This window comes from Lutzomyia longipalpis, chromosome 1 (genome assembly GCF_024334085.1).
Source record: "Lutzomyia longipalpis isolate SR_M1_2022 chromosome 1, ASM2433408v1".
NCBI lineage: Eukaryota > Metazoa > Arthropoda > Insecta > Diptera > Psychodidae > Lutzomyia > Lutzomyia longipalpis.
The window spans coordinates 37,167,398-37,190,070 of NC_074707.1; the positions used below are offsets into that span (position 1 = coordinate 37,167,398).

General features: G+C 37.9%; 3 protein-coding genes across 4 annotated transcripts in view; 1 reads left to right on the top strand and 2 right to left on the bottom strand.

The window, feature by feature from the left end:
* Window positions 1–22,673, top strand: part of LOC129787150 (flotillin-2) — a 131,420-nt gene that overhangs the window by 20,546 nt on the left and 88,201 nt on the right. The window lies entirely within an intron of this gene.
* On the bottom strand, window positions 228–3,499 carry LOC129787136 (glucose dehydrogenase [FAD, quinone]-like). Its single transcript, XM_055822473.1, has one exon. The coding sequence runs from the start codon at window positions 2,563–2,565 to the stop codon at window positions 694–696; it is 1,872 nt and encodes a 623-aa protein (XP_055678448.1). The 5' UTR covers window positions 2,566–3,499; the 3' UTR covers window positions 228–693.
* On the bottom strand, window positions 3,485–21,133 carry LOC129787129 (glucose dehydrogenase [FAD, quinone]). Its single transcript, XM_055822465.1, has 2 exons — window positions 17,969–21,133; window positions 3,485–8,167 (listed from the first exon to the last, which is right to left on the bottom strand). The coding sequence occupies exon 2, from the start codon at window positions 7,994–7,996 to the stop codon at window positions 6,101–6,103; it is 1,896 nt and encodes a 631-aa protein (XP_055678440.1). The 5' UTR covers window positions 7,997–8,167; window positions 17,969–21,133; the 3' UTR covers window positions 3,485–6,100.

Here is a 22,673-nt window from a genome sequence, read left to right on the forward strand (position 1 = left end):
AAGTGTTTGAATTTGGTAGCTCATTTCATGATGCTGGGATTCTTTGCAAATTCTTTCTGTATAATTTACAACAAGAAAGATGTTCTTGATAAGAATTTTTCCTAATGCCTTCTCTCGGTGGCGCCGTGGGGCAATAAAAAGCGCACACACCTCAAAGACCTCGGTGTTGAAGGGAAAAGTTATTGACTTTGAACAATTGGAATTAAAAGTAATTCTAGTTTTAATAGTTTTCTTGATTTTCGTGGTCTTTTAATCAATTTACTGGCAATTAAATACAATTATCTCCATTATCTCTTATACATACTTTTCTCCGCATTTTCATTTAATCTCACATTTATTTAGTTCACAGAAATAGTTAAGCGTTGATGGTTTTTTCTCTTAATTTACGAAATTATTTATTAAAGAAAAAATAACTTAACTTATCTGAGAGCAATTTGTACAAAATTGCCACACTTAATCACATTTTTTGAGGTTTTTGAGTATTCTAACTTTTTTTTTGCTTCTTCCTAAACATTATATATTGCCTTAATGATTAATTTTCCGTATATAAATTAGTGATAGATCTACGTTTCTTTTTTTTTTGTTTATGTCTTGGTCTTACATTTACTTTTGTGCGTCTTTCCTTGACTTTTCCCCTCTTCAGTCGCCTAAAACAGCAAGAAGGGGGCATTAATTTTGTGCTTTGATTCTCCTTCACTGTGCATAATTCCAGTCTTCCTTAATAAAATCAGCCGCACGTTCGGCTATCATGAGTGTGGGCCCATTGGTGTGACCCGCTGGAATTTCTGGTATGATGCTCGCATCAATGACACGGAGATTGCTGATGCCATAGACACGGAGACGTGAATCCACGACAGCTGTTGGATCGCTCTGGGGGCCCATTTTGCATGTCCCGGAGTAGTGGTAGATGGTAAAGGTCAGGTGACGAATCACACAGTCCCAGTAGTTGTCCGAATCAATGCCATGGTGAGCACATGTTGGCACCGGGTGCTCGTAGTCAATTAATTTTGCACCAATTTGCGCCAATGCGGGCATCTTCGCCAACTCCTGCACTTTTCTCACTCCCCGTATAACGGTACGGACGTCTCGTGGATCTGAGAAGTAATTCGCATAGATGCGTGGGTGGGCAAATGGATCCCTACTCCGTAGCGTAATCCTCCCGCGACTCTTTGGTCGAAGAATCATGGGCCAAATTTGAAATCCATTCTGTGCCTGTTTCTCCATTTCACTGTAGATTGTAGCATAGATTGATGTGCGAATGTTGAAGTTGTCTCGATAGATTGAGTCCCCATAGAGGGGACCTCCGAGCTGGAAGAGTTCAATATCTGGCCATCCATCTGGGTCTGTGGGTCGATCAAAGTCATAGAAAGCCACAGCTTCGCATGCTCCAATGGAGGAGATTGGACCTTTTCTTTCTCTCTCGTATCTTATTAGATTGGGCACCGTGGCGACATTCTCAATAAACATAGAACTAGCATTGACTGTTAAGGCTATAGGAACTGCAGTGTGGTCCATGAGATTGTAGCCCACGGCTAGGTCGACTAATGGTGTAATACCATGCTCACGGAGGTGATCTCCTGGCCCAATTCCCGACAGCATAAGTAACTGTGGGCTATTTATAGCTCCCGCAGACATTATTACCTCCTTCCTAGCAAACACCTGGTAGGTTTTTTTCCCATTCACAAATTCCACCCCATGAGCTCGCTTTGTTTGTGGATCAATTAGTATCCTCGTGACGAAGCTCTCTTTCTTTATGTGAAGATTTGTTCTTGTTCCACGAATGGGATAAATATAGGCAGCATTGGAGCTTTTTCTTATACCATTTTCAGTGGTTGTGTGGAAATACGAATAGCCTATTTGCGTAGGGCCATTGTAGTCTACGTATGATGCACCATTCTCAATGCCCGCCTTTATGAAAGCTTTGGCAATTTTTGTATGCCAATTGGGATAGGAGATCGCCATTGGGCCATCAGTGCCCAAATATCCGGGCACACCGTCTTTTATATGACTCTTCTCGAGTTTTTGGAAGTAGGGATGAACATCATTCCAACTCCACCCGGAATTCCCCATTGCGGCCCACTTGTCATAATCTCGACGATTGCCGCGTGTGTAGATCATATAATTGAGCACACTGGATCCCCCCATGACCTTCCCACGTGGCCACTTGCACTGATTGTTCACCATGGCAAGGCACGAACCATTGGAACTTTCCGTCTTGTAGTGCCAATCGGCATTGGTTTGTTGGAGATAGTGCACAAACATGGGGACATCCATGAGGAGATTCTCCCGTGGACCAGCTTCCAGGAGAAGTATCTTCCAATCACGATTCTCCGAGAGACGATTCGCCAGCACACATCCCGCTGATCCAGCACCAACTATTACGAAATCATATTCTTGATTTATAAAGTAATTATCCTGCTCAAACGTGAGCCTCTGTCCGCCGTCTTCGAGGAAGTTCTTAATTGAGAAAACGGAATCAATGATGGCTTGTCCAGGTGGTAGAAATTGACACACCGTGTAATCAATCAAGATCACAGCAATTAGAAATATTCTTTTTATCCACATTTTTGCACCACTTCACTTTGCTTTTTAAAGAAAAACTTAAAACTCCAAAGGTTCTTAATCAGTCACTCATTGCACGTCCTTTGGCGCGAAAACTCTTAACCCGGAAATTGGGGGGCTCACACACTTGATCTTCTTAAAGTTCTGAGAATTTGCAATCTCATCTTCACTCACTTGCAATTTATCTAAGCACACAACATCGTCACATATTTAAATGGAATTAAATAATAAAAAAAAAATGTTTTAATTGTTGAATTTAGCATAAATTCCCATTCACTATCTGGACTATCGGCTACCGCGAGAATGCACAAGCGATCCGGTCGTGAGTCGGTGTTGATGTGAGAATGAAGCAGTGAGTTTCCCCCGTCTATATTTATAAGATTCTCACGGGCACATGGTGTTGAGAATAAATGGAGGAAAAAAAGGTGATGCATATTAAATTTTCGCCACATATGAGAGACTCCATAAGCCACTCTTGTACGGTGCTTTTTGTGACACTGACCAACGCACACACCAATACGCATGGTGGAGTCCTTGGGGGTCACGAAATGTGCAGGAAACAAGTTTCTTGAATTTTTAAATTTTTCTTCAAACTCATTCCGCTCTCAAAATTTATTTTTCAAATTTTATACATATAAACATACCTCCATATAGTTTTTCCATTACACAATCGCCTAATTTTTCAATTTTGTTTTCCATCAATGGGTATTTTTTCACCTCGACACACCGGACTCACCTTATCGCGGTGTCTGCAATGGCTACATTGCAACTCGTTCTTCGATTTTGAGGTGGACTTTCTTCCGGCTTTTTGGCCGGAAAAAATATAAATGTGTATGGAAGTTGAGGAGGGAGAAAAATTTCAAGATTAATGGAGCCGAGATTGCAAATTAAAAAAAATACAATATACTCAGAGAATATACATACAGCTTATTTTCATTTTCATTTCTTATTTATTGCAGCACAACAATATATTTACACTACATACAACTATGTACATATATAAAAAAAACATAAATTGTATTTTATGGTGTCATCTTTTGAGTGTTTATCACGTACACTGAGACTTAATCAATGTTCCAAGATGGTGGCTAAAAACTTTCTTTAGTAAAAATTAATTTTTAATAGGCATTTGTTTATAAAAATGCTTTTATCTTTGATTTTTGAAACCTAATTTTTAGCATTATTTTGGATAAATATAGCTTAAATTCGTTTAGTCGTGATTTATACATATTTTGATTTATTAACTTGACAAATATTTCAATTTGTGGATGTCATTTCAGACACTGAGAGAAATTTGTCTCATTTTATATTAAATTAAAATTCTTAAACATTCCAAATAATTTCAATCTTATCTGGGTGGAGTTTAGTTCATTTCTCTATTAAATTACAGTTAAAACCTCATATTGATGTTTTAACTAATAAGAAGAAGAATTAGAGCTTGTCTCTGATTGGATACAATATTCAAGCAAAGTGTCCATTGGTTAATGTGTGCCTAACTATTTCTCAACAATGTGGAGCTTCAATGCAAAGAAGCTTTGAATAGATAAAATTCTAATATCGATTTATTTTTTTAATCGTTTTTTTCTTTTAAATTTTTTAAGCCATAAAAAATTAAAAGCATAGGTAATTTTCATAATATTTTTTTCTCAGTGTTTTATGCAAAGGGAATAAAATTCAATAATATTCCACGTCCTACCAATATAACTTCATATTTGCATAATTGGCATAAATAAATTATTTGGTGCAACAATAAAATGTATTTTAACGGTCAATTTACTTAGCGCATGATTCATTGACTTTTATATACAACAATTTGTCTAACAACTACATCAGCTTCTATCGCGGAGGCTTTTTTTTGTGTGTATATAGAGACCATGGACCTTTCCAAATTTCGACGGGAGATTAAAATCTACAAAATTAAATTTTACATTGTCCAGTTAAAATTATGAATTAAAAAAAATTCTCAAAAGGAATGCAATGAACTCAATGTTTGGCCCTGTGGGCACTATCTATACTTAATTTACTTTTATTAATCATTAACTTTATCACTGTTTCATGTAAGAATTTTTTCTTTTAATGACTCAAAGTGGAGAAGATTCCAAAAGGCTTTTTTCATGGATTGGTTGAGCTTAAGGACAATCCAATTTCCCAGCTACTTTTATTAATCATTTAATTGATGCAATCACCATGGAGTCTTACACGCTCAACATCTTCATGATCTCGCGGGTTGTTTCCGATGAATTATCGTGGTTATGGGAGAAATGATCAAAAAGCACCGTATATGTAGCTCACTGGGAGATTCTTAAGGAAGTCAATGCGTGAGATTCTTTGGACAAGTCGGAGCGTCCATCGACCAAAATACTCAAGGCTACCATCTCCATAATTGAGGTGTATGCTCGTTTAAGGGTCACCGAGGTATGGTACAGTCAGAGCGAACATAAAAAACGAGAATAAAAAAGACGCAGAGAGAAAATAATAATAATAAAAAAAAATAACCAATTAGGTATTCTTGCATTATGCAAGATCTCAGCGGAAAGGTGAGGTTTATTTTCTTCCACAGTATATGATTTTAAAATCAAGGAATATTACTCATTTGATCGTCAACTACACAAGATTTATCTCATAGTGATGACGCTTGAAGTGAAAATTAGCATATTTTTCACTCATGTGGATTTCCCGCCTAACAATACCCTTCTCCGTGGAATTTAATTTTCTTCCACGCCACGTAATTATGCCCTATTTGGAAAATTTCTGGGAAATAATTAGCTACTCTCACGGAGAAAAAAAAAGTTTGCAAATTTTTTATGGAATCTCAAAAATAAAAATTGCAAGAAGGGAAATTTTTATTTATTTTTCTAATCACTTTTAATCTCTGTGAGATTAACAAGTATACATGTAATTTCCACCTATGTTAAGAGCTTGTTTTCTGCTATGTAATAAATTTGTAATTTCTTTGTTGTTTTTTTTTTCTCTAATTTTGTGGATAATTCTAGATGGGATTATAATTGAGGATGTTTGATTAAGTCACTTTTCCATGTATCAAGAACTTTAATTGCATTGATTAGATGCAAAAAGAATATCCGAGTGATTTCAATAATAACACCATCTCTTGCGGAGTCTTGACAGAAGAATTTACATAATAAGAATTCTACCTTCGTCACAAATAGCATGATCAAGATTTTTTTCTTTTCTATTTAAAATTTTCCTATTATAAAATTATGTACAACGTTTAAAGAACTCTCTATACCCATCAATTCTAACATACTATAATTTTTTTTACAACATTTCTATGTCAACATGTGCAATTAATTGGTAGATGATTTAGCTATTTTTCTTTCTCTCTATAAAATGGCACGCACTTGAGTTCTACCATGCGAAATAACTTAAAAAATCGTAAATTTATGTACAGAATAGCATAATGACCAATGTTTATCACTTAACACTTCACCGCTACAATTCAGCACGTGGAATTTCGTTTTTGTGTCTGTCGCGAGGTGTGAAATGAGGTGTGTGTGTTGTTTTTTTTTGTGGGCACAGCTCAATGATCTCTGAGTGGTTTTGCTATAAAATCTTCACCCAACCAATCTTCTTTCACGAGATCAGAACCCTTCTCCCCGATCATAATTACGGGAGCATTTGTGTTGCCACTTGAAATTGTTGGCATAATGCTGGCATCGATGACCCTTAGCCCAGAAACGCCATACACCCGTAGACGTGGGTCAACAACGGCTTCTTTATCCCAAGCGGGACCCATTTTTGCTGTTCCCACGGGATGATAGATCGTCATGGAGATCGTACGTATGTGACACTCAATGTATTCATCTGACCAGAATTTTAAGTGTTTGCAATTGGGCAGAGGTTTCCGGTAGATTCTCGACCCAAATTGCTTGAAGACTTTGGCTTCAGAGACTTTCCGTGCTATTTTTGCTCCCTCCACGAGTGTTTTAATATCGTGGGGATCTTTGAAGTAGTTTGGTTCCATTATGGGAGCCTGGAAGGGATTCCTCGAGTACAATCGCACCCATCCTCGTGATCTTGGTCTCAAAAGGAGCGGAATAATCGTCCAGGCGTCCTCTTTAGCAATTGGATGGTAGACTTCTCGGTAGAGGCTCTCTTTGAGCCCAAGAATCTTCTTAACTTGATCACCACCGTCTGAATTAATTGAAGCAGGTGCCATATGGAACTGAATATCAGGCCAATTGGCGGATTTATTGGCTAAGGGTGTATTGACAAAGGCAACACCCTCTAGTCCACCCAAACTGGTCATTGGACCACGCTCATTAACCACATAATGCATGACTATTGACCCAGGATTCATTCTAGTTGGGATCAGTGTTACAGGCTTATCCACGAGGAAAGTTAATCCTGCCATTCCTACGTGGTCCTGAAGATTATCCCCAACTGGTAGGTCATGCAGAACTTCAATTCCTTTCTCAACTAAATGCTCTCGCGGTCCAATCCCCGAAAGCATCAATATTTGGGGGGAGTTTATAGCTCCAGCTGAAAGAATTACCTCCTTCCTAGCATTAATTTGGTACCGCTTGCCATTCTTTACGAATTCCACCCCATAAGTTCTCTTTGTCTTTGGATCAATTAGAATCTTTGTTACATGCGAATTCATGCTAAGGTGAAAGTTCTTTCGCAATCTTATGGGTCTAAGGAAGGCTTTCGATGTGCTACATCTACTTCCTCGTCGTATTGTTCCCTGAGCTATCATAAAACCTCGCTGATCGGCTCCATTTATGTCTCTATTGGGGTACCCCAACTCAGTTCCAGCTTCAACGAATGCAGCCACAAGCGGTGAATGCCAGGGAGATTCTTGCACAGTTAGGTATCCTCCAGTTCGATGGTAGCGCGTAGACTGTGCCAAATAGGGATTGCGATTGTCTTCGGATTTCTTAAAGTAGTACAAGACATTCTCATAGTTCCAACCGGGATTTCCGAGGGATTCCCAGAGATCATAGTCATTTTTATTGCCTCGCACGTAGATCATGTAGTTGAGCACGCTGGATCCACCGAGAACTTTCCCACGTGGCCAGTTGCAACGATTATTCACCATTCCGAGGCAGGATGTGTTTGAGCTTCGTGTTTTATACCGCCAGTCGAGTTTGCTGAGCTGAAGGTAGGCGGCAAGTGAGGGTGTATCGGAGATTTCATTCTCATCAGGTCCTGCTTCCAGGAGCAGAACATTCCAGTCTGGCACCTCAGTCAGTCTATTTGCCACAACAGCACCCGCTGATCCCGCACCGATGACAATGAAGTCGTACTCAGATAGGACAACACGGCGGTCTAAGGGGCGAGATTCAGGATCAACGCGATCGTAGCGATAGAATGAGATTGCAGCCAGGAGGAAGGGTATCACCCAGAGACTAGTGGTTATCACACCGAATGTCGTATTGATCACAGATGAAGCTATCAAGACATTGAGCACCATTTTGGGGTTCGGGATGTGCCTCGTCGAGTGATTCCACACCTCAGTGGTCCGTGGCTGGGGGTTGGTGAACGATGAGTTTCGTGAAGAGTCTGCCAAAAGTCCCAGTCTCAGTGGCTCCTTGACTGGACATGTCGATCGAGGAGATGTTATTCACTCCACCCAGATGAGTTTCTGCGCGGAAGAAAAGAAAACGAAGCGTTATTTGCATTGTTTTGTGTCTGATGCATGGAAATTGTGTGGGATGGGAATCCCATCTTGCACATTCTGAGAAACCATAAAGAAAGTCAATCATAACGCGTCCAGTTATAAGAGTTGGTGTCCCACAACGTGTAAAAGTTTGTTTATGTGATGTAGTGCGATTTGTAAGCAGAATTAGTAGGCAAAGTTGATTTTTTTTTGTAAAATTCGGCAATTTGATGGATAAAAATGGTTATATCTCTGGTTCTATAAAACCTACAGAAATTTCTTGACTAGTTTTGGAAACGTCTTGAAATAAATTATCATCTGACATATATTTCGATACATTTCAAGGTGACCTCTAGAACACAAAATGGCGGATTTTTGTTTCACCAAAATAGTTTTTGGCATTTTTTGTCCTGAAGAAATGGTTCTAGAGGTTTCTGATGTTAAAAAAGTTGTAGAGTTTTGCAAAACCTTTAATTTGATACTAAGATGAGCAAAGCGGACAAGCCGTTCAGGAGATATGGCTCTTAGAACTTTTCAAATTCAAGAATTTTTCAAATGGCTATATCTTCTAAACGGCGACATAGAATTTCTTCATTTTTGGACTGGTACAAGATTATTAGTCCTGCTACAAGATATCAAAATTTAAAAGAAATCGATAATGGGGATTCGGAGATATTGCCCCTTAAAGTTAGGCAATTTTTGTTTTTGATTTTAGCGCCTCTTGTGGACATTTTTAGAACTTGAAATGTTTTATATAGTTGTAGGGCTTCTTAAAACCTTTCATTTGATACCAAGATTATCAAAATCGGTCAAGCCGTTTTCGAGTTATATTGAAAAAACACTTTTTGCTTTAGGCCGCCATATTTGCTAAACCGCTTGACCGATTTTCAAGTATGAATTATCGATGAAAACGGCTCACTGAGCTCTACAACATACTAAAATTTCAGACCTCTAGCTGTAAGGGAAGTGGTTGATGGTAGTTCCAAATGCCGGACGGCGGCCATCTTGGATTTTGAAAATGCGAAAAAATGAAATTTTACACCCACATTTCTATAGAAAACTTCAAACCCGAAGCCTCTATCTGTTACCGTTCTCGAGATATAAGACAAAGTATGGACCACCGGCAGGCCGGTAGGCCGGCCGGCGGGCCGGCCGGCCGGATCAAAAATTTTCCACCACCATTTTCGTAATGTGGGATGTCTAAAACGTGCTCATACCAAGTTTGAACCCGATCTGAGGTGGTCGGTTTTTCCGACGATTACAATACTTGGTGTTGGCCACGAAGTGGAACACCAACTAATTTTCCTTTTTTTTCTGCACATTGATGAATTCCCTTAGAGGTGTGAAGTATCAATTTGCAATGGGATGGGTGTGAAAAAAAATAAATGATTCTGCAGACCTTGCTACTTTTTACTCAGCGATGCACAAAAGATATTTTTGACATTTTAATTGTCGCTCCGCAGCTTCCTCAACCATTTATTTTTCTTTCCTCAATGGCCAAGAAGTGAACTCATCTCTTCTTGAGGAAGCATCTCAAGATTGTTTCCATACCAAAAATTATTGCAATGTTATTGGCGGATTTTTTTCGAGTCTGCTCATCTAATTATAATTCGTATTAATCGAGTTGCGGCGTTGCGTTATGTCTTCCTTAATCTTTAAAATTCGCTGTGCCATTGGCACTTGAATTAATCTAGGGGTGAATAAGTAGTGAGTTTGTGTGTTTTATGTACTTGTACAATATAATAAAATTAAAAAAAAATTAAATTAAATTATTAAATAATATTTTTTCAAATGAGTCTAATAATTTTTATTTATGTGAAACACAATTTGAAAAATAAAAACATTAAGATCACAAATAGATTATTTTTATTTCGCATTGAGATCATTGGAAACGATGCAAGACAAGTCATTAATGTTAGAAAGATATTCTTTAATTCCTCACAAGTTGAAAAAACAAACAAACAAAAAAACTAATTTTTCACATTTATTCGCCCCTTTGTGATCTTCATTTTCTTCGCTTTGATTAGGCAGAGAATTTTATGCTTTGAAGAATTTGCATAAATCTTCGAAAATGGTCAACAACTTTACGAAACCTAAGGTTAAAGTTGTGATAAATTCTGCTGAATTAATTTTATCTCTTAAAATAAATTATCAATTTCCTTTATTGCTGTTTGTTTTCTGTCTCGCGTGATTTTATGATTTACAGTGTAATGTCACTCTCAATGGATTATTGTGCAATGATCTTTAGAATTTATTTGGCTAAAAGGTAAATAAAATAGAGACAATGAAATGTTCCATTGACCGGGAGGAAGTTTGGTTTGTTTTCTTAGAAGTTTTTCAAAGAATATTTTTCGTGACTTACGTCTCTACTTTGCAGTCAAACGGCAAAAGTTATATGTGAATGCTCTTGCCCTCAAGTTCAAGATCCCACAAGAGATGCATAAATAAGATAAAATGCATGGAAAAGTCTACAGAATAACTTGTGAAAAATTAATTACGGCGTGTCGTACGAATGATTGATTTTTTTCGTGGTTGGCATGACGAAGAAATTGGGCCAAATATTTTAATTTAATTCAGAATGTTAAAAATATCCATCCTATACCTACGTGGGATTGTGCGTATGGACATATTATTGTCATGTCCATTATCAAGGTAATTGTTACACAAGGCTCTTGACTCCATTTTCTATGTCTCCGTCGCGAGGCGTAGCTTTTCTTGCACAACAGACAAATCGACGGCAATCAATACCCGCGTGTCGCCTCAACATTATAAAAATAAAAATTTACATGAAGACAGCTGCAATGTGAAGGGAAAATTATGTGAATTTCACTTTTTTATTCTTTCAAACATGAGAAACATTCAATTTAGCGTGATGCGATGATTCTTCAGAGTGGAAGGAAATGCTTCATTGGATTTTTTTAAAAACTTTTTCTCCGCTTATTTTCAATGAGGAAAAAAGCAAGAGTTATGAAGGGATTTTTTAGGAGACATGGAATATGTTGATTAAATAAATTAGTGCATCCATTTGTGGGGTAATTATGTGAGAATGACTTTCGAGTATGTTCCAACATTTATGGTTAATTGGAAACATTGTCGATATTACTATACAGGAGGACTTAATTGCATTATCTGCTGTAAGCTCAAGAGAGGAGCTTTTGGTTTTCCACTTGCAACTAATAGAGTTTTACAGACATGTGGAAGAAATGTTGAAGCATAGAAAGAAAATTGAAATATTTGTTACAATAAAAACAACTTTCTTTGGTATTAAATAAAACATATTTTTTCGTGGTAAAGAATGTTGGAAAATAACTTGGACGTAAATTTGTCTTATTAGAACGCAAAAAATTTCAAATTCACACTCAAATATCTTATTGATACTCAAAAAACATCCTAAGTGTACGAAGCATTTTGCCGAATATTTATTAATTGTGTTATATATTGATTGAAAACTTTAATTTTCTTTAGTAAAATATCTACAAAGAATTTCTTAATGATTTATGATAGTTTGAAATGCTAAATTTCAACCAAATGCTTCACAATTTGCACACCATATCTGTCCTATATGGAATTTGTGGAAAACTGCAGAGTAACATCAAGCTACACCCATAAAAGATTGTTGTACATATATGACGGTATATTAAGAGTTTGTGACATTATCAGTTCCGCCTGTTTAACTTGGACTTCCTCTCTCCTTTCGCAAGCATATTTCACATCAAAAAGCCACAAAGCTCTTTTTTTTAGTAGGTAAATATTGTGGTTGTACGAGATAGTTGCAATGACTGACATTTTGAGATGAAAATGCAATCATTTCGTTCATTGTGCAGAAATTGAAAACCATATAATTACATTTTCACGGTTTCTGCCGTATCACGGTAATCTTTTGAGCCCCGGAAAGGTTCCAAGAAGGCGTCAAAGAATATGATGGGGAGCTCAAGCCTAGCTCCTCCTGGGCTGTCTAAGAGGTGAAAGACTTACTCATAGATGTATTTTCGTGCGATTAAATGAGAAAATAATAAATGCTACTTTTTTGGGTGAGTGAGGCAGGCACAAATGAGGATCAATGTTGATCTGTCATTGTGATCACGATGCGGAAGAAAAGTAGTAGAAGAAAATTACATATAAGTATAAATGGGTGAAATGAGGTGGGATTTTGATGGAAAATTGCTATATACGTGGTGAATAAATTCACAGCGTGATTACTAAATAGATTTTGATAATAATTGTACGATGCAATCTTTCCTCTCAATTTATTTAGCCATTAGTGGTGATTCAGACACTTATTTATTTGCGGTGCAGTGCTGAAAATTGCATTTGAATGCAGATTTAGCTTCGAAATCAATATTGGAGGTTATTTTACATTTCTTCTGACCTTTCTCCCAGCAAACAGCGCGGTGAAAAATAGATTTTATGATAATTTTTTTCTTCGTAGAAGTCGATTGCGTTCCTCCCACACAATTCCATGTGTTTTTTTCAAAAGTTTATTTTCATCTAATCAAATAATCTACAATATCGTGATGTTTATCTTTTAAATTGAATATTATGTTAATACTTAATTAATATTGACAATGCATTTAATAAAAAAAAGAAGACTTTCTCAATTTCAATATTGATTTCATCGAACGTGATGGATAATAATATGATAATAAATCAAAAGAAGTCGTTGCTCTCCCAGATGGGGGGATGGTGGCGACGCGAGAGTATTGCATTTTGGGATCACTGATCACTCCACCGTTGTGCTCAACGTGGGGGGAGCCTTGAGCGCTGCTGGTATATCTCGAGAGGCAAATGCCTCGAGACCGTCTAAAATCAGGACTGACTACGGAAAACTGAATGCATGCCTCAGGCGCGAGACGTGGACGGATGTTGCTGCCTCAACAGATGTAGACACAGCATTTAGGGTGTTCATTAGTCGTGTGACTGACAATATAAATAAATGTTCCAGTAGTGGAAGTCGACCGGGGCGCAGCAGAAGGCGACGTCCGATTAAACCATGGATGACTGGTGACTTGTGCGCAAGGATCCAGAAGAAGTACAAACTGAAAAAGCTAGCTCGCAGGCATCCATCAAATGAGCGCCTCGCTGTGTACAGTAAGAACTACTCTAAAAGGGTTTGTGCTGATGTCAAGAACGCCAAGGAGTCTTACTATGCGGCGGAATTGGAGAGGGCAGGCAATGACTACGGCCGATGCTGGGAGGTGGTGAATGAGATCACAGGCCGGATGAAAAAAAGATCAGTGATCCAGAGCGTGAGATCTATGGACGGCGAGATGCTCACGGAACGAACTGAGATTTGCAATGAGATGAATAATTTTTTCGTCTCTGCTGTAAGGGATCTGTTCTCTGATGTGTCGTCTGAGCTGACTCACGTGCGGGAGCCGGCGGGTCGCACCTTCTTTCTTGCGCCTGTCACAACGCAGGACGTTATGGATGCAATACGCGGCCTCAGAAGCAAGAGCGCGGCAGGGATGGATGGAATCACCAGTGACCTTCTCAAAAGGATTTCCCTGAGTATAGTCGACATATTGACGAGTCTCATAAACCTCTCGTTTGTGACTGGAAAGTTTCCCGAGGCACTCAAGCGGGTGCTGGTGGTTCCTGTGTTCAAGAAGGGTGACACGCGGTTGCTAAACAATTACAGACCAATTACATTGGTCTCATCAATCTCAAAAGTGATGGAGAAAATTATGCACAAGAGAATTTACGGATTCCTCAGTGATATGAGGCTGCTGTCTCCCTTGCAGTTTGGATTTCGGAAGGGCTGTGGATGTGAGGACGCAATGTTAAGGCTCTTTGGTGAGCTAAGCGAGACTCTCAATCGCCCCAAGGGTGCGTGCGCCTCTGTGCTATTTCTGGACCTGACCAAAGCATTTGACCTGGTCAGGCAAGATGTTCTTATGGCGAAACTGGAGAATGTTGGCATCCGGGGTGTGGCGGCTGGCTGGCTGGAATCGTACTTGAGAGGGCGAGTGCAGTGTGTCCGAATTGGAGGTGACTGCCTGAGTGTGCCTGAGGTGTGCGAATATGGTGTACCGCAGGGATCTGTGCTGGGTCCGCTGCTGTTTGTCATTTACCTCGATGATCTACTGTGTTCCGACTTACTGGGATCTATCACGGCCTATGCTGATGACATGGCGCTCCTCTACAACGGCGGAACGCGCGATGAGGTCAATGTGGCCATGCAGCGCGATCTCGCATATATTAGGAGATGGCTGGATGCTCATGGGATGGTGCTGAGTACCAAAACCGTCCTGATGGATTTCGGGCGGGATACCAATCAGCACAATGATCTGGTGAGTCACTCGGCGACCTGCGGGAGGCTCGTTGGCGGGTGTTCGGAGCGCTGCGTCAGGATAGAGAGAGTGCAGCAGTTCAAATACCTGGGACTCATCGTCGATGCTGGACTCACTTGGCATGCGCACATGGATGCTGTTAGAACCTCCGTCAGGCAGGTTACTAGGCAACTGTATGCCTTGCGACGCAGCTGCTCGGGAGGACTGATGAGGGCCGTCTATTGTGCGCTTGTGGAGTCCAAATTGCGCTACGGAATTGCTCTATGGGGAAACGCTGCTGCCACACATATGCATGGCCTCTTGGTGGCTCAGAAGGGTGCCGTGAGAGTCATGTCTTTTGCGCGAAGAACTGATGCATCTGCTCCACTGTTCGCTGGGTGGCGGCTCCTCCCGCTGCGGCACCTTTACGTGGAGAGAGTTGCGAGGTTTGCGGGCGGCGATGGAAATGGGCGATGTCTCGCGCTGGGGGCTGCTGCTGGCGGTCGGGAGCCCTTTAATGTGCCGAGACCCCGGACGGAGCAGTTCAAACGCTCTTTCAATTATTCTGCCCCAATCATACTAAACAATCTTTCCCGCCGTCTGTCGTCGTTGGCTCCTGATCGCGTGAGGAGGTGGCTGTGTGAGGCCAGTGTGGATATGGTCGCGGAGTTGCTGCGGTCTATGTACTCGTAAATGTGCCGAAGTCTTAGTGTATCTTTCTTTGTGTTTATAATGAATGTATTTTTTTGTGAGAGGGCGCCGAGCAGCTAACAACTAGGTTAGGCCCTAAATCTTCCAAATTGTAAAATGCGGAATGAGCAATAAATTGAAATTGAATTGAATTGAATTGAAATCTTTTAAAATGAATATTAATCATTTTTATTCCAAAACATTTGTATGCAATGGAACAAATATATATTAATCATTTTTCGTGCAGAACAAAAAAGCAAAATAAAAAAGATTTCGAAATGTTTTCGCCTCTTTAGCATTTAATTGTCGGTCCCTAATGTATATGTGATCTTGAATTTTTCAAAAAGGTCTTGGCTAGTTCCTCAATTTCATTCAGAATTTGAATGATTTTTAGTAGGTTGTTATCAATGATTTTTCATTGGATTTTCGGACACTAAATTAGAGAAGATACGAGATAGTTCCATTGAAATTATTTTGAAGCACTTCTCAAGGTATTCCCTTCGCATCTTATCGGTGGACTTCTCAAAATGGAAAGTGGAATACATTTTTGAGTTAAATTACAATAAAGTCTTGGTCTTTTGTGTCTTTTCAATCATCTCGGTGGGAGTTTCACTGTAAGTCACAATTTTGAATGATTTATTGCTTCTTAAAGCAAGTGTGGCGAAACAGAGGAATGGGAAGTAAGTAATGTAGCACTATTGTGGTCAAAAGATTACGGCAATAGATCAGCAAGTGCTCGTACTTTCACGCTATGTCAAGGCAGTGTTGAATTTTAATTTTCGCCTAAATACCTTGAAGATTTTTTCTTTAAATATTGATTTAAATTAAAATGATCTAAATCGGAAAATAAATTTTCTTTTTAACTGACTTTAATGCTTCTTTATAAGTGAATTTCTTAAAGTTTAAAAGGCTGTTCTCCTCTACATAGAATCATGTTTAAGTTAATCAATAAATTGCAATAAAGTTTAACCTAAATCTTTTAGCATAAACTAGGCAAACTCGAGTAGGAAAAAAGAAGCTTCCATAAACATCTTCTTCGTATCTTTAAACCATAAATTGTCACGTGGAATGTAGCATAAAACCGGAAAAATGTTGCATTATTTATCGTCTTGATCTCATTGCACACTCACAAGAGTCTCACAGAGCGGGCTCGACGCGAGGGCAATGCTCAACAATTGAGACACTGAAAGTGGATCGAAAGAGATTCAACGTGTGCGGGATGATTCATGGCTGTACTACTTCCATTCTATGCAACTTTTCAACATAATTTCCATTTCATCTTCCCTGGTTAATCTACACGGTGGTAGAGCTACCAGACATTTGTCTCCATTTTGATTACATATTACATACAGCTAGAAGTTGAATGTTGAGTGATTTATGATAAGAAAAATTTCCTATATGCAAATTGCATTTCTTTCTTTCATCGTTCGACTTTTCTTCCTTCTTTCGGATCACGCTGGCTCTTTGGCTATACATTGTGGGCTTATTGTACACAAAATCTTATATGTGCCTTCCGCATACAGCTTGCAACGTATTTTTTCCTGGCCTCAGAGCTCTCCAACTCTCTAATTAGCACTCTTGTGTGTCTTAATTAAATGGAATTGATTGAGGAATATGATTCCGATATATTGGAGGAATTTAAAGTGAAATCGCGAACTGCCATCGTGTTTTTTGCATATATTGTTCAAAAAAATTCATACTACACAAATCAATTAATAAAATTTTATTTTTGCCATTGCTCCCTGCAGTTTGCTTTCTGATGTTGGACTGTCTATTGGTCTTTTGATGAATATTAATCATTTTTTTTCACAATCATTACCCATGCAGTATCAATTGTGCACTCATTCCGTGAATGCCAATTAAAATGCGGTCCATCTCGCGTATACCAAGAGCATGAGCCTTGTAAGTGGTATGTAAGGGTCATCGAATGGAACTAATTGAATCCCTAAATATTGAATTTTTAACTCATTTCACTTGAATTATCTTGAAATCACTTGAAAAGCCATCACATAGCTCTTAAAGCAATGATTTTGCTTTAATTATAAGGTTTTCAATTTTTCTTTGAATAAGAATTATGCAGACATAACGCATAAGAATTCTTAGAAAGTCTTAATTGAAAAGTTTTTCATTTGCCTCTAAAAGTGGCAAGTTATCACAAAAAAATCAAACTTGATTACTGTCTAAGCGAATTACGCTGTAAAATTGCAACGACTTTGTCGGAGCCTTTGGTTGTGGAACTTTTGAGTCCTCTGGGCTTAAGAAATAATCAAGAACAAGCCGGTTTATCCATTAAAAGACGTAATCATAATGTGCCTGTAGGTTTTAAATAAACTCGGAAATCAATACATCAATCAAGAAATCATTAACATCATTAACGCAAGCTGCAAGTACGAGCAGTCTGCAAAGTTAATTTTGCTTTCTTTCAAAGTTTCTCATCTATTTACTTTTTCCGCGGAAGATTTCTTCTGCTTTATAGCTGTAACTATTATTTAATTCCCATTGTATCAGTTTTGTTAGGTAATATCGGTTTTGCCTCAACACACTGAAGAGGAAGAAATTTCCGCGCAGACACTGGCTTTTTGCATGCGAGGAGACACCTCTTTCTTGATCAATAGGTCTTGAAAGTGTTGAAAGTGGTTTTCTTGTGCCAAAGGAAAAAAATCAAGTCTTGACACAAATATATAATTCCCACACATATGTCGATTTTTGAGCAAGAGGTCTTGCAAATTCTTCATTTTTTTTTCACCCTCTTTCACAACACTTTTTTGTTTTATTATTATAAAGAATAGAAGAAACAAACAAACACGCATCAAGATAGATATCTCACTTAATTTAGGGTGTTATCCATTTTAGCTGAGTCTCCTTTAATGTATGTATCCTTGAATTTCCTTTTAATCGTAAGTCTTGAATAATCCTGACTTTTCTTCGGATTTATTTTCGCTTTTTTTTTTCACTTCCACTCACAGAAAAAAAGAATTTTCACAATTTTTAGTTGAAAAAAAAATCTGGCTTGCTTCACGATCTTCTCAATCGTACAAAAGTGAGTCGGGTTGTCTTTGCACTGTGAGCAGCCACCGATGTTCAACGCAAATGTTTACGCAATGGGGCAATTGTTGGGTAAGCACAAGACACTTGCGTTGTGGTATGAAAAATCTTTGCGAAAGTGCAAGTCTTTCTCGCACAGCACACACTTCAGAAACACCACTAACTAGTTCGATATCCGTGGATAAACTAAAAGAGCTCGACAATTCGGAAATGGGTTTTGCACGGTGGTATTGTCGAGAGTGAGTGCAAGAAAGGCACCTCTTGCACCGGAGGTGGGGGCGCATACCATTTCTCTGGCGCCGCATATCGTTGTACCTTTCCCCTCATTTCATACACAAACGCATCGCATACTCAATTTAAGATCTACTGCTAAAAGTTAATGGCAATGCTGGTGTGGTTGTTTTATGTTGAAGTGATCATGATGGGGAGAGAGATCCTGATAAAGTTAGCGAGGATCATACCAAAAATCGTAGGATCGTAATGAAGATCACTAAAGATCCGTTTATTTATAAAGGATATTGGTAATTTTTAATAATATTACTTATCCGATCTTGACGCATTTAATCAAAGATCAATAAAAATTGATAAATCAAAGAACGAAATTATCCTAATCTCATTGATCGCAATTAATCAATCTACGAAGGTAATGATCAATTTAAGGATCACGATCATTGGTGTATGATCTTCAGGAGAAATTTCTATACCCCTTCTTTTACAAAATGCCCCTCCTTTGGGTTCCCTTCCGAGAGTGTGAAGATCAGCCATTTAAACAGACAATATTCATGCAAACTGCGTGACTTCTACTGGTTTTTTGACGACAACAAACCCAACGAAAAAAGATCTTGCATCACATCGTAAATTTTTTCTTACGAATCCCGTTAATAAACTTAACAAATTTGTACTTTCTTTTATCGATGGAATCTCACTTTAATGCCGTGAATTTCTTCTTCGACTAATTCATTACACGTTGTAAAGTTCCCCGTAATTGCCAAATAAAATGCCGCGTGAATTAATTTGATCTCTTTTGGGGGAAAATTCCTAAGAGAGTGATCGTGTGATCTTACTATAGATCACTGTGGAATGCAAGATGGATAAAAGATCGGTGACATTTCTTGAAATATCTTGAAAAAAAAAATAGTTTCAGTGTATTAATTGGGTTTTTTGGGAGGGAGTGGCTGTGGTTCCTTCCTTCCCCACTTCCACTTTAATCCATTATGTATAAAATTTGTGCCATAAATATCCATTATTCAACGGTCAGATTGATTACAAAATCGAAGAAAGTTGTTGTTGAATTTCTTTGCACCTTCCGAGTGTTGCGGTCAGCGCGCGTGATGCTGTCCACACAGCCACATCTACCACCTTGTTTTTGGGAAAACATTGCCGATGGATCTGGTGTTTGTCCACTCTTTTAAGTTGCATATCAGTTTGAGGATCGATGGACTGGACAGTCTGTGAGATCGTGTGGTTTACGTCTTGATTTTCACATTATTACGCTAGATTGTAAAATTGTTGCGCAACATCGTTTTTTTAATGTTTGTGTCTATGCGGTTGTATATTTTCTCCACTTAGCTGGTGGATGTAAAATATTATTATAAAATTTATTTAATACTAAATACACATTGAGGTGAAAGACGCGGCGATCATGTCACAATTTCACCCGGTCTGTGGATTTTTTTCTCTTTCGTGCATTTCTTCCAACTCTTTCACCTCGGAAATGGTGGCAGACGTGACTCTCGGCACACTTTTGTCGCCACTTCCGATGTAAATTTGTTGCGGTATAAAAAGAAATTTTTTGACTTTATAAAAAGTATATCGGAATTGCGCAAGATCACCTCGATCGCGAGGTGATCACTATTGCGCAATGTGATCTCAACTGATGTTATGATTTAATTTTTAATTATTTTATGATTTTTTTTTACTATTATTAGTTGTTATGTTATTTTATTTTATATCTGTCTGCAAAGTATACCATAACTTGCGACTTAAGTACGATGACATGCAACCTAATCCATTGTTTAATGCTTCGTAATGTATCTGGTCCAGTTATTCACGTTGACATATATTCCATTGTTGTGACCAACAAATATTATCTAAGATTTCGCGCATAATACTCTCATGATAAGTATGGATGAAAAGAAAATGAATTTTTAAATTTTTTTATGTATGTCAAAATACTTCTTCTGCCTATTGTTTAAAACAAAAATACTTTTGTCGCATTTACAAGATCATCATCTTGCTGTAGTATCTAAATTTCGGGCTCTTGTAGAAGTGATCATGCTGATTGGCACTAAGGAAAACAAAAAACGTTGAACTTCCCGGTTAAATGCGTGATCACACGAAATCTTACCAATGAGATCACGTAAGATCACGCGGAATGTGAGAGCTAAGATTGATCTCAAGTCCAAAGTAGAGATCACGTTCACTATCATTTTTTTGCACGCTCTTATTCGATAATCAAACACACAAAACAACAAGATGAGGAATTCATTACCATGTTTTCTGGTTTACCGGGGTCCTTACGCAATAAGGTTCACAGCTATTGTAAATTAAGTAGCGTAGTGATTTAATTATGCTTTCTCGTTACACTGTCTTGTCAAGTACTTAACTATCTTGGGTATTGTGCACATACCTTCAATGAAAGAAAGTTAGAAAAGTTGGAATTTTAAAAAGAAATGTAAAAAGAGTTAGATAACAGCTTTATATTTATCAAATTCTGGAATTTTCTCACACTTCGTCACGGAATGTAAAAATTTATTTTAGCTCGTAATTATTATTTTCTTTAAAGAAAACTAATTTCTTGAAGATTTCTTACTGTTTTACGTGATCTTGATTGACTTTAGAATGTATAAGACCTTAGTTTTATTAAGAAAAAAAAAAATTTCTGACGAAATCTAATTTTTATTAAAATTTCTTTCAAGGGTGAGAGAAATGCTGTGCAAAATAAAAAAAAAAATTTTTTTTTACTTTTTTTTTTAAATCATTATTTTTTAAAAATTTCTTCAATCCTCCTTCAAATGCTTATGAAAACCAACAATGTATTTTGCTAAATAACATTTATCTAGATGCCCTAAAGGGCTTTTACTTTAACTGACCAAGTCTAATTTGCCCGCATGTTCATGGGGAATTCATTAACATGATCCTAAGAGATTTAGTAACTTTTTTTTCCTCCTCTTGCATTTTCTAATGGCATTCCTTAGCCCCACAGACTGACAGGAGAAAGAGGCAGCGCGGCAAAAAAAGCGATCGCGATCGCGATCTTCCCCAGCTATGCAACATTGTTTGGATAGAATTTTTTAAAGGCCGCTGTATGGCCGCAAGTGAAAGTGTTAGGTAACATGACTTCAATCAACGTACACTTGCACATTTCCTTCCACCTTAGTGGTATTTGGTTTCTCAACTTGCACTTTCATTTGTATTTATTCATTCACGTGCTTCCGAGTTGTGTGTTTGTGTTGAAAAACGGCGGGAGAGCAAATGTGTGAGAGAGAGAGTGGAATGCGAATAAGAAGTAAGGCGCCGGAGAGAGACTCTAGGTCAAACGGTTTTCCGATCATGTCTGCGATCGGGTGGGTGTCTCTGCTAAAGGCTAACTAACTTTCGATCCGTTTCGATCAGTAAAACATGTCGAATGATCAGTGACGTATTTTCTTTGAGCGGCGAAAAATAATTTGAGATGTAGCATTATTTTTTGCTTGATCACGAACCACAAGAATAATCGCTAAAAAATAAAAAAGACATTTGATCAGTCGAAATATTCTCTTGATCAGTCTTTTTACATATTCGTTTGTTGATTAAAAAGTACTCAATTATCTAATAATAATATCTAATGAACATATTACTGATAAATCGATTTATTTTTACAAATTACTGCACTATTTGTACTGATTTAATTGTTTAATCTAAAGTTCTAACTGATCAGTGATCGGTGCAAATTTTTTTCAAATCCCTGCCTTTCTCTTAAAGTCTCTAAATATTTTAAACTACCTAATCAAATCAAAAAATGAAGATTTTTATCATAAAGAAATAGTTTCCAAGATAAAGACATTCTCTATTACCTACTTATCATAATTTTTAGACAACTACCACACCGCATGATCGCGTGCTGAGAGATTTTTTTATAAATCAATTTATGCGATTTGATGATGTGGAGATTTTCTTTGCTGAGAAAAGTGGGTGGTACAGACAAGAAATATTAATTAATTACAACGGCACTATAGTTGCATGTTTGCAATTAATTGTTTTAGGCTGCACGATCATTTTAGTCTTTCTGGGTGAGAAGAGATGAATAGGCCGGAAGACAAACCATTTGCTATAACTTACCTCATTCATCAATTGTACCATCCAAAACACCAGTGAAGTTGGTAGAGACGCACCTATTGATTTATTTTCTCTTCTTTGCTTCAATCCGATCTTTTTTTGCGTACCTACCTACGTGATCAGAGGCACACATATATGCTGCTGAGATAACTTTTCTGCCGATGTTGCGC

Excerpts from the sequence above, each read along its gene's own strand:
- LOC129787136 (XM_055822473.1), bottom strand. The coding sequence starts at position 2,565 with ATGTGGATAAAAAGAATATTTCTAATTGCTGTGATCTTGATTGATTAC.
- LOC129787129 (XM_055822465.1), bottom strand. The coding sequence starts at position 7,996 with ATGGTGCTCAATGTCTTGATAGCTTCATCTGTGATCAATACGACATTC.